This window comes from Brassica oleracea, chromosome C2 (assembly GCF_000695525.1).
Source record: "Brassica oleracea var. oleracea cultivar TO1000 chromosome C2, BOL, whole genome shotgun sequence".
Classification (NCBI taxonomy): domain Eukaryota; kingdom Viridiplantae; phylum Streptophyta; class Magnoliopsida; order Brassicales; family Brassicaceae; genus Brassica; species Brassica oleracea.
This window is the reverse complement of record NC_027749.1, coordinates 14,682,139-14,694,192: the sequence shown is the minus strand read 5'-3', so window position 1 is coordinate 14,694,192 and position 12,054 is coordinate 14,682,139. Positions and strand designations below refer to the sequence as shown.

The following is a 12,054-nucleotide window of genomic DNA, read 5'->3' as shown; positions in this document are numbered from 1 at the left end:
TAAATTTTGCAATTTAATATAATCAATAATCAAACACCACAACCTGCTATTTACTTTCCCGTTCGATTGCTAGAACCCACGATCAGCACCTGTTGACTAGTTTCATAAAACTTAAGCCAATGTTAGTATCATTAGTGCTGAAAACAAGATCGATCACTACTATTGACTGAACACGATTAATACTAATAACCGATTGTCTCAAGTGGCAGAAAAATTATTTTAAAATAATCTAGCAGATCGGACTCGAGAATCTTTTAACCTGTTCTTAAAAAAACAATTTTTTTTAACAAATATCAGTATTGTTAGTGCAAAAGCATAAACGATGTTTAAAGATTTAAGAGTGTAGGAACTTTATTTTACTACATTGGGAACAACTGATATTTATAAAGATAACAAGAATATAAATCAAAATTACAATACCGAAATAAAAGAATAAAGAAGAATTGCAGAGTCGAGATGGTTAATCTCTTTCCTTAAATTTTTAAACGCCCCGTAGTGTGACGGCTGCATGACGCTCAGATTCCCAGGATACAACTGCAGCATTGTTTCTGTTTACCATCACCGAAAAACAGAATCTATCGAACATTTTTCTGTGATGTACTCTCAGACACAAAAAATAAAAAATAAAATAACATAACTATTTCAAGTAGGAGAATTGTTTTTTTTCTAGATATTGCTGTGTGTTTTGGAATGAAAAGAGCAGTGACTATTATATAGTCCACTGACCAAACCCTACGTTTGCCTCCGACCAAAAACGTATGGTATTCAATGTGGAGATTGAGAATTATTTTCTCATTACAACATGGACGTGCATTCATGGAGATGTTACAAATACAAAATTAACTTTGCATTCATTCCATAACTAATGTTGACCATTTCAATATTAAAGATAAATTCTTTTATTCCGTTGACTCATTTACTAAATTTCAAAACATGAAATTTATGTATGGTCCAAATATATTTTCTTATACAATCAAAGTCTTAAACTTTAATGTATTTTCTCCACTTTAAATAAAAGAGGAATTAAACCTCATATTTCTAATGTGATATATTTTACAAATAATCCACATTAGACTTTCATTTCTCATTCAAACGAATTTCGTTTTCTGACATATGATTGCACTATTTCATAGTATCAAATATTCGGTTATTCTGACGAACGTCTTCGTCCCAAAACTTATCAATAAATAGTCCAAAACCATTTTGTCAAAAACGAGTTCCAACAGAACCACGGGGTTGGAGATATAGTATCATTTTTGGAGTAGGATTTAACACATAAATCTGGCACCCATCGACGAAGTTCAACTATATGTCTAAAGGGTTACCTTGCAGCTAGAGATAGAGAATGAATAAGACCAATTCACCTCAGGGTCCAGCGGTTACTCAAGAGTCGGATATCCTCCTAGCAAGGCACAACACATACGCCGTAGATACGCTGTGTAGTTGTAGCCAGTTGAAAAGTATCGAAGATAAGCTAAAGACTATTAATAATAGACGATTTGCTAGTTGTGCACTAAATACTTAGAAGACTATTTTCGAGTTGTATTATATTCAGCTTCGTTCTTTTGTATTTCTCATTTCATTGTCAATATTAAATCCAGTTCAAGAAAATTGTTTTACAGATCTACGCACATAAATCATTTTTTACTATTTCTTTAAACCTAACACCTTGTTGTATAAAATACTTGATTGCAGGTTTAAAGTTCTCACAATTTGGCGCCGTCTATTGTAACACAATTAAAAAAACTGCGACTCAAGCACCTGATAAAAGATCAACTAGATCAAAATGGATCCAAAAGCCAATGAATCCACGAAGAACAACACACCGGTTTCAACCGACAAGCTCATCCCCACTCAACAGAGCATCATGGCAACCGAAGAAACAAGTCACACCCATGTCACTTCTATCAATGTTTGATCAATGACACTTGTCATTTCGGTAAACTCCTCCGACAAGAAAAATGCTTTCAAATCTGGCAAGCATCCTTTCTAATCGACAAAACTCACGAATATATGGACGATAAAAAGGACAATTCCCACAATGTTATTACTGTTTTAAAATTTTAATGTTTAAGAACTGTTTAAATGATCGTATAAAACTTTTTTAAAAAATATTGGCAAATATCACTGATTTTTTCAAATTATTAAAATATGTGTTAAATTGATCAGAATGAACCCTACTCATGCAAATCGAGAAGAGATAGAAAGAAGGTAAGAGAAAAGTTATTAAAAGAATAGAGATTTAACTCGATAAAATTAGAATGAATTGAGACGAGAGGGATTAAGGAGAGACGGTTATAGGCGATCGCAAGTGCGATCTCTTCTCCTCTCATCTCTTCAACGCTTGGTCTGATCAAAGAAGTAAGGAGTGTTTCTGGTGATAATCTTATGATCTAGATATCCACATGATGATCTCAGTGATGAAACTGACCATTGTTCTGGCGTTTCTCCAATGTCACGTTTTTTCATTTCTCTTTGGATGGTGATGTTTATCAAACAAAATCTGGGAATTTACAATTCTCGATCAGTTTTTACGTCATCAACAACAAGTCTCCATCGTCATTCGGTACACAACATGCTATTGGAACCCGATATTTATGTTGGTGTGGGACAGTTCTACTCCAACATTCTCCATCTCCGTGGTGATTAAGACCCACTGCGATGTTAGTTTGACAAGGTATCATCAATTTTTTATTGCAATTTCGATTGCAATTTTGACTGCAATTTTGATTATTCATCGTTATAGATGGTGCCTTGGTCGAAGAATTTGGGATCCAAGAAAATTACGAAACTCGCTGATCGAGAAGAGAAAATCGGGTTCAGAAACGAAAGAAGAATCTTTTGAAATCTATATTTTGATACAATATATTTGGTATCAAAATATATGTGTTGGTCGTCCCAGTTTTTAATTTTTGTGGTTGAATCAGTGCATTAGATTCTAAACCATAAATTATTTATAGTTCTAAACTGGGATGAGATTAACGTAATACAACAAAGGAAACTGGCGTTTATGATGCGACGAAGATCTAAAGTTTGCAAGAAGATTAATAGAGTTTATACTCTAGTGATAAAGAAGATCTCATAAAGAATAACATCTTTACAATTTTTATTTTATCAATTGTTGTTCTTTCGTCTTCTTGGTTATGTTATTACCTACTTTTTATTAACATATGTATTATGTATCTATTTGTTACTTGTGACAGATTAATCAATAAATTTATGTTGTTAAAAAAAAAAAAATAGAATGAATTCTTCTTCTTATATATAGTATTAAATTATTTATGATTAAAAATGAATGAATTTTGTTGGCTAATTCGTAATTTACCTTTTTGCTATTTCCATTTGCCTTGGAAAACGTCGTCTGAGAGCCTTTCTTTCTTTATTTCCTTTTTTTTTTTTTAGTTTACAAAAATCGAAAAAAAAAGTGTTGAGAATCGAATCGAATCGATCGCCAAAGAAATTTCGATGGATGGTGATGAAGATTTCTACAGCGGCAACGAATGCGCCGACAACGACTCCGATTACGCCGATAGCGTGGATGCCGATTACGAGTTCGTGGAAGATGACGTTGATGATTCTGATGACCTCGTCTTCCGCCGCCGCCAGGTTTGTCCTTCATCATCTTCTGGATCTCGTTTTCAACCACAGACCATTTCATTTTGGTGATTATTGAATAACACAAATCGCAATCGTTCGTTAATTACTTGTCTTTTTTTTTTTAAATATTGTTTTTCTGTTTTTTTTTTTTGTTGTTGTTGTGAACAAATAGCAAAACTATAGTGTGTTAAGCGAGGAGGATATATGTAAGCTTCAAGAAGAAGACATCTCGAGGGTTTCTTCTGTTTTGTCCATTTCAACTATCTCTTCTGCTATCCTCCTTCGTCACTACAACTGGTCTTTTTCCAATCTCTCTCTCTCTTTTTTTTCCAGATTTATTGTCTGTTCAGGCAGACATATACATCTTAAAAATCACTACTTCTTTTAAGCTTTATCATTTTATGGGTATTTTTTTTAGGTGTGTTAGCAGAGTTCATGATGAATGGTTTGCTGACGAAGAAAAAGTCCGACATGCGGTTGGCTTGTTGGACAAACCTCTTGTTCATTTCCCATCTGATGCTGAAGCCGAAGTACGTCTTCTTTTTTTTTTTAATTTCTTTCTAGCATTGTAAAATTTGTCTGAAATAATTAAACTTTGCTTTTCTAATTTTGGCAGCTTACCTGTGGTATTTGTTTTGAGACTTACCTTTCTGATAAATTGCACGCTGCTGCTTGTGGTCACCCTTTTTGCGATTCGTGCTGGGAAGGTTTGTTTTACTCCTGTCCTGATAATAGTATCTTTAAGTAAGTAACAGATAATGATGGTTCATTCTTGTTGGGTAATCTGTCTGATCTTTCCACCCATCCCTAGGTTATATCTCCACGGCGATTAATGATGGTCCAGGGTGTCTTATGTTACGATGCCCGGATCCTTCTTGCAATGCTGCTATTGGTCAGGATATGATCAATGCGTTAGCTCCTGAGAAAGATAGACAGAAGTACACAAGTTATTTTGTTAGATCATACGTTGAAGACAATAGAAAGGTAAACTATCGATCTTCAGTTTCATAATTCTTCAGGCATGTTCATGATGTTTAGTTGTCTTCTAGTGCATAATCTTAGTGTTCTTTATCCTTCAGACCAAGTGGTGTCCTGCTCCAGGCTGTGACTACGCTGTAAACTTTGTTGTTGGGAGTGGTAATTATGATGTGAATTGTCGATGTTGTTACAGTTTCTGCTGGAATGTAAGTCGTTCTTTTCATGTAAAATTCTCCTCTTTCCATTGCGTAGAAACTAATTGACACCACCGTACCGGATGACTCGAACGTGTATCGTGACCGCAGTGTGCTGAAGAAGCTCACCGTCCTGTAGATTGTGACACCGTATCTAAGTGGATCATGAAGAATAGCGCTGAATCTGAGAACATGAATTGGTACGTTGGTTTATCCCATATAGATGAAATATGTAGATGCTTATGATGTTTGGCATGTAGTGCTCAACCTTAGACCGGTTCTTGAAGCTCTTAAAAATATATGGATTCTTTATATTGTATTGGTATTGATGGTTTATATAGCCAAAACAATGGATATACGTTTTCATTTTTAACTGTTAGAAGAATTTATATTTGGTTTCTTCTCATCCATCTCCTAGGAGTAGGGTGCATGATGCTTCACATTCTGAATTGGTCCTTCTAAACTCTATATTGACTTTCAGGATTTTGGCAAATTCGAAGCCCTGTCCAAAATGTAAACGGCCAATAGAGAAGAACCAGGGTTGTATGCATATTACATGTACCCCGCCATGTAAATATGAGTTCTGCTGGTAAGTTGATAAAGCAGTTGATTGTACAGAATGCCATCATATAATGCATTCTGCTTATGTTATCTCTATGCGTCCTGGAATCATAACTCAAGAGTTGAATTTTTACGTTCATTTTCAGAAGCAAGATATAAAATAAGTGGATTATTTTATTTTAGGTTAGGAATTTACTGTGTTAAGTCTTGTATCTGCATGTTTCAGTATCTGTTTTGTAGATACTCCTTATATGAATCTGGTTGGGTTATATTTTTTTTTGCTTCCACTCAGTATTCATCATAAGTATTTGTATTATGTAAATGTAGGCTCTGTCTGGGAGCATGGACAGAGCATGGTGAAAAGACAGGTGGCTTTTATGCTTGTAACCGTTATGATGCAGCAAAGCAAGACGGCATTGTATGAGTTATATACTTTGCTTTTGCCCCTGGCTGACAACAGATATGTTAAGTCTATCTCTGAACGCATTTTATGTCTTTCGTAATCTTTTTGTGCAGTATGATGAGACTGAGAAACGCCGAGAGATGGCAAAAAATTCTCTTGAGAGATATACCCACTACTATGAAAGATGGGCAACCAATCAATCGGTATGTCAACTTTTGTACATTTAGTTTCCTTTCTGTTTGAAAGGGGAATTATAAATAAATAGATTTTCAGCAGTCTTTGCTTCTAGGAAACAAAAAATCTATTCATGTACCAAGAGAAGTAGACAAACTATTTTAATGACTAATCCTAAGTGTATATGTTTATCATTTTTTCGAAGTAGAGTAGTATTAGATATGAATATATATATATATATATATATATCCTTGAGAATATTGAAAAATTAAGAAAGTGAAGCTGGCTGATTTTGGAATGCATAGAGGCTATGTAACATAGAAAGAAGTGCATGTAGTGTGTATGATGTATTTTTGTATAAGGAACCTGTCCTCTAGCTGTGAGAATTTAGCAACTAGTATGTTTACTTGTTGGTTTATGCTCGTTGGGGATTGGGTACTGTGAGTCTGTGATAGTTAACATTTAACAAGTCGTGTTACTGCTAGAGGAAAGTACTGCTCTAAAATTCTATGGCATATTAAGCATATCAACGAAATTAGTCGTTAGGGAGGTTATAATAAACCTTGGAATTTTTCTTATCCATATCATTCTGTCTTAAATTTTTCATTTACTCTTTGTTGAATAATAACCCTACAGTATAAGAGGTTTTGTGTTTACAAAAAGCCCATCGGCGTTTATTCTAAAATGATTTAAAAGAAATTTCACTGCTTGCTGCAGTCTAGGCAAAAGGCGCTGGCGGATCTTAAGAAGATGCAAACAGATGATGTAAGCTTACAGTGCAATACTTTCTCATGTAAATAAGAATCATCAAAGAAGTATCATGATGATCTTCTACAATATATAAAGCATATATGCCCTTGTTGTTTGTCATCTAATTTGGCATGCATGACTCTTCTAAATTTTGATGAATGTTCTAATGTATGGTTTCGCTCAAGTTTTTTTCTTATTGGCTTGATAGATAGAGAAGCTTAGTGACATACAGTGTCAGCCTGAATCACAACTGAAGTTCATTATAGAAGCGTGGTTACAGGTAAGCCCCGCTCCTCCTGTAAGGTATCTGAGACTTCTGGACTTGGCTCATTAATTTGATCTGCAATCATTAGATAGTCGAATGCAGACGAGTTCTTAAATGGACATATGCTTATGGTTTTTACATACCTGACCATGAGCATGGAAAGAGAGAGTTTTTCGAGTACTTACAAGGTAACTTGTTTCTAATCCTCAAATCTTACATTTAACTCTTTTTTTTTGTTCTTTCAAAAGTCTTTGTTTTAATTCCTTGATTGCATCACTTCCTGCGTGTTTTGCTCCCTATTTTATAGAACATCATGTAGTCTAGTAAGATAGGGAATGGTTTAGAAAATGTAATTATGGATCCAAATTTGCCAGACATCATTAGTTTATTTTTTGTAAGATGGGGAATGGTTAAGAATATACCTTATCTGAAATAAATTGAACTTTATGTTTCAAGCGTCTTCATAACAAATTGGTCCAGCTTAATCTGAAACTTAAACCAATCTGGTCAGGGTTCAGTAGCATATTTGGCCACTAATTTCTGTTTGTTAACTGGAATGGGGACATTTGTTTAGTAACAGGCTTTATTGTGCTTATCATTTGATTTCTTCTCTTCTGTTTCCATGTATTTAGGCGAAGCTGAGTCGGGCCTTGAACGACTTCATCAGTGTGCTGAAAAAGAACTGAAGTTGTACTTTGAAGCCAAAGGTCCATCGGAAGATTTTAATGAGTTCCGCACAAAACTCGCTGGTTTAACAAGGTAATTTTTATACCGACAAAAAATACTGATAAGCACCAAAAAAAAAGTTTCAAGAAATTGGTGTAAACTTTAAGGAAGTTTTCATTCATCCCTTATTTTTTTTATGACTGGGAATTGAGCAGTGTCACCAAAAACTATTTCGAGAACTTAGTTAGAGCGCTGGAGAATGGGTTACCGGATGTGAACTCGCATGGTGCATATGGTCGAGCGGCAAGTTCAAAGAATAAGGGATCCACTTCTCGAGCCAGCAGCTCGGATTCAGGAGGCCAATGGGCTTGTGAACGTTGCACTCTTGTAAATCCAAAGTCGGTCACCATTTGCCAAATTTGTGAACATGGCCGGTGAATGAAAGGATGCCAGCAAGAAATCTTCTTGCTTGCATTAAAAGACTGTATTATTAATGTTTTTGTCTCGCGTCTATGGTCGGTCAAATGGAAGTGTGTTCGAAACTTTTTTGCATGTTTTTCTGTTGGAATATCAAAGCTGAATAAGTCTTTACAAGATAATTATAAATTGGTTAAATGCCAATTTATGTAAATTAGTTTTATAGAAAATCTTTCTCTTCTCTGTTCTCTCTCCTAAATCTTTCACAGAGAAAGAGATGAGATAAAAACTTTTGTTTATGTATGTTTTTTTATTGTATTGATCGAAATCAATTTTAATCTTCCGCTTCGTTGGATTTTAGTTCCGTTAGGCAACTCTGATTGAGTTTTACTACATTTTCAGAATAATTCGGTAGTATTTCGTCTCTTGCATGTATTTTTTTAAACCTTCATTCTGAAACAATTTTAGAGGTGTAGGAATGAAAATTATGGGCGTAAAAATATATTCAATAGATCTAGGCCGGAATAAGTACGGTTGGGGTCTCTTGACGTCTCAACATATATTCTAATTCTAGTTCCAACCGTCGACTTCTGGGCTTAAAGCTCTGGCAGTATTTCAGAACTGCCTAGCCGCCTCCGGCAAACGCATGCAAGTGATGCTAGTTTTGGTACGTTGATGATGCATCACGTTTAAATTGAAGGATTGAAGCTTCACTGACAGAAAGCTCCAGCTGAAAAGGTTCAGCAACGGTGGTGAACGTCAGTCCTATATAAATTGACAGTGTCATATTATGTCATGAAAAATTAGATAAATATAGATCTACTCGATAAAAAAGAAATATTTAAAACTAAATAATATTTACATTATTTTATAATACCGTGGAATGATTGATATTTTTACGAGTTATTTTACCAATCATACAATACATTAATCAAATATTAGACAGTTTCACAAACATATTAACTCATTTATATTAAATAATTTTTTAAAAATAAAATGTGACCAATGTGAGACATACTAAAATATGTTTTATTCCGTTGCAATGTTAAGTTTGTTAAAAACATATTAAAAATATGAGATGCACCAAATAAACTTATTATTCTATTTTGAATCTATGCTTATTATATATTTATAACTTATAATTAAATAAAACTTGAAAATAGAAAATTAAAACCAAAAAGTAATTTGATATGATTATATGTTATTCCGCAAAACAAATATTATAAATCGGCACAATATATATTAAACTTATAATGATTACTTTATTAAAATAAAAATATTTTTAAAAAATTATGGTATGACTTTATAGTACAATTCAATTAATAGAATACATATAAATATATTTTTGCAATTTATATCAAAAAATACTCTTCACAAATTTAAAATATGAATATATTAACATCTTAAACTAACGATTCTGATTTGTTTCACAAATTTAACACTGAAATCTAAAATTATACACACATAATAAAACTAAAAATGACATTTATAAATTATTTTATCTAATTTTAAAATATTTAAATAAAGAGATATATATACAGATTATATTTTTATAAAATTCAAAACGTAATTTTTAAAAATTAAATTAAAATAAATAATGTAAAACAATTGAGTAAAATTATATAAACTTTTTGTAGAATTAATTGAGTAAAATTATATAAAACTTAAAATACATAAACTATGGATGCAGTTATAATTTTATTTAAGTAAAATTTAGTAAACAAAAATCCTTTATGTGGAAATGCGAATAAAAGTCTAGTATTTTGTAAAAAAAAAAAACTTTCATGTTTTCTTAAAATCTCCTAAATAACCTTTGTTCGCTAAATAGCCTTCAAAGATCAAAGTGAAAATTATTTTTTGATAGAAAAATTAAAACTTAAAGCTGCAAAAGAATCGATAAATTTCTAAGTATTATGTACACTAGAGCCGAACCATCTACGCATGAGACCTTGGAGCCTTGGTTTTTCGTAGTACCTCGTAGTCGTGATATAATTTCTGATTGTTTTGTTAATGATACGAACAAACTGACCAACAACTCTTGAAATTTGCTTATGCATTTTCTCATTCTTCTCCCTCCATATATAGTACACTGGCACTTGAAAATCTAACCTCAATAGACTGGAGGAGAGATAATCTTTTGTTGTACTCCTGAGTTGAGCTATCGTAGTATCCCAACTCGGACTCGTCTCTGTTACCAAAAATGAATCCATGACATCTAACCAGAGAGTGAAAGTGTACGAGCAAGCAAAGAAGAGGTGATTTGCTTCCCTCTCCCAACTGCAAAAACCGTGGATTTGGACACATTTATACAAAGTCCAGACAAGGTTGCAAACTCAAGAAAGACTTCTAAGGTTCCTATGAAAGATTGAGGTTCTCCATCCGTGAAAACAACAATGTCATCAGCAAAGCTTAAGTGGATGAGGGTAATCTCTCGACAAAAAGGGTGGTAGCCAATATTACCCGCATGTACTGCCCTATTAATAAGTTTGGATAGGACATTGCTTAAAATGACATAAAAATAAGGTGAAAGAGAGCAACTTTTCCTTATACCTCGTGAGCTTGGGAAAAATCCTTCTAGCTCTCCATTAACAGAAACCGGAAAAGTTGTTGTTTCAATGCGACGCATAATCCATGTTACAAAAGCTCAAGATAGTTCATTGCTAGAAGAGTTGCTTCCACAAATGTCCACTTTACTGTATTGAACGCTTTAGATATATCCAATTTTACAATTATGTTTCATTAAAGAGGGTAAATGATAATTATATTCTCATTCATAATTTTAGTTAATTATTTATTAAATATATAAAATAAATAAATATTAAAAATAAACATAATAAAATCAAAAGTTGTTGTAACATGAATTTTTCAAAAATAATAAAATCGAAAAATAAATTTTTACCATGGTCTTCTTAAATGTATATGACATATTCCTGAATTTGACTTATATGCATATTATATATATTATAAAATTTTGATATCAATTCAAGAAAGCCTTACTAAAAATTTAGGAAGATATACAAATTCAAGAATGTCTTACTAAGATATATAATAAAAAAAATTATAGTTTTATTGTAGTCCCAACATTATTAATTTATAGAGGTTTCACTGTAGTTCAAATTCAAGAGGTTATTCATAAACATATATTCATGAAAGTCTTTCTAAACATACATTTATGAATGTATTTTTAAAATACACATTTATGAAAGTGTGCCTAAATTTTATAAAGATCTTATACATATTTATCAATATATTCCTAAATTTTATAAAATATTATACTTATTCAGTTTTATTTTCCGGAATATGCATAAAACTTAAATTCAAGAAAAAAATCATATAGATTTCAGAAAGCCTTCCTAAATTTTTTCTTAAAAAAAAATTGTTTCATAAAATAATTTTAAAACAAAAATTCTCAAAAAGTTTTCTTTTTGAAATATCTATACATTTAATATATTTTTTGGAATTGCATAATTCTCATTTACCCTTTAATGAAACATATTTTGGTCGATTTGATTTTTGTGGGTTAGTTTGGAAACAAAAAGATGTTTTAAAACTATTCTAGGCTATTTCTCTTTCTTTTGTGTTCTTGTAATTTTATTTTAGTCTTCAGTTTAATTTTATTTGCTAATTTTGATAATTGTAATTTATTTTATTAACTATCTATCCACTACAAGAAAACACAACGAATTCCAACGGAGGTTCCGACGGACACCAAGGTCGTCGGACATTTGTGACGGAATACTGACAAATTTCCGACCAAATCCAAAAAAATTAAGTCGTCGGAATTTTCCGACGACTTTTCGACGACATTCCGATAAAAAATGTAACCGTTGTAGTCGTCGGAAGTTCGTCGGTATATTCCGACGAATTTCCGACGACATTCCGATTAACAGCAAAGTCGTCGGAATTCCGTCAGTATTTTCCGACGGAATTCCGACGAACCATGTGACCGTTGCCGACAAATATATATGACCGTTGTATAGCCGTTTGAGATTGGACAATACCGACGGAATTCCGACGGACTGCTTTACATCCGTCGGAATTTCGTCGGA

The 12,054-nt window shown here is 32.7% G+C and overlaps 1 protein-coding gene across 1 annotated transcript; it reads left to right on the top strand.

Annotated features, from left to right (window-relative positions):
• The first annotated feature begins 3,362 nt into the window (after window positions 1-3,362).
• On the top strand, window positions 3,363-8,068 carry LOC106321443 (probable E3 ubiquitin-protein ligase ARI8). Its single transcript, XM_013759709.1, has 15 exons — window positions 3,363-3,606; window positions 3,770-3,894; window positions 4,016-4,127; window positions 4,214-4,304; window positions 4,409-4,581; window positions 4,677-4,781; window positions 4,881-4,969; window positions 5,251-5,358; window positions 5,658-5,748; window positions 5,847-5,936; window positions 6,625-6,672; window positions 6,866-6,937; window positions 7,011-7,110; window positions 7,555-7,681; window positions 7,804-8,068. Exons 1-15 carry the CDS (start codon window positions 3,466-3,468, stop codon window positions 8,024-8,026), a joined length of 1,695 nt encoding a protein of 564 aa, XP_013615163.1. The 5' UTR covers window positions 3,363-3,465; the 3' UTR covers window positions 8,027-8,068.
• The last annotated feature ends 3,986 nt before the right edge of the window (window positions 8,069-12,054 follow it).

Bases quoted from the DNA above. Each gene is read 5' to 3' on its own strand.
- LOC106321443 (XM_013759709.1), top strand. From the start codon at position 3,466: ATGGATGGTGATGAAGATTTCTACAGCGGCAACGAATGCGCCGACAAC. The intron at 4,782-4,880 runs GTAAGTCGTTCT...TCGTGACCGCAG, and splicing joins GTTACAGTTTCTGCTGGAAT to TGTGCTGAAGAAGCTCACCG. The intron at 6,938-7,010 runs GTAAGCCCCGCT...TGCAATCATTAG, and splicing joins TTATAGAAGCGTGGTTACAG to ATAGTCGAATGCAGACGAGT.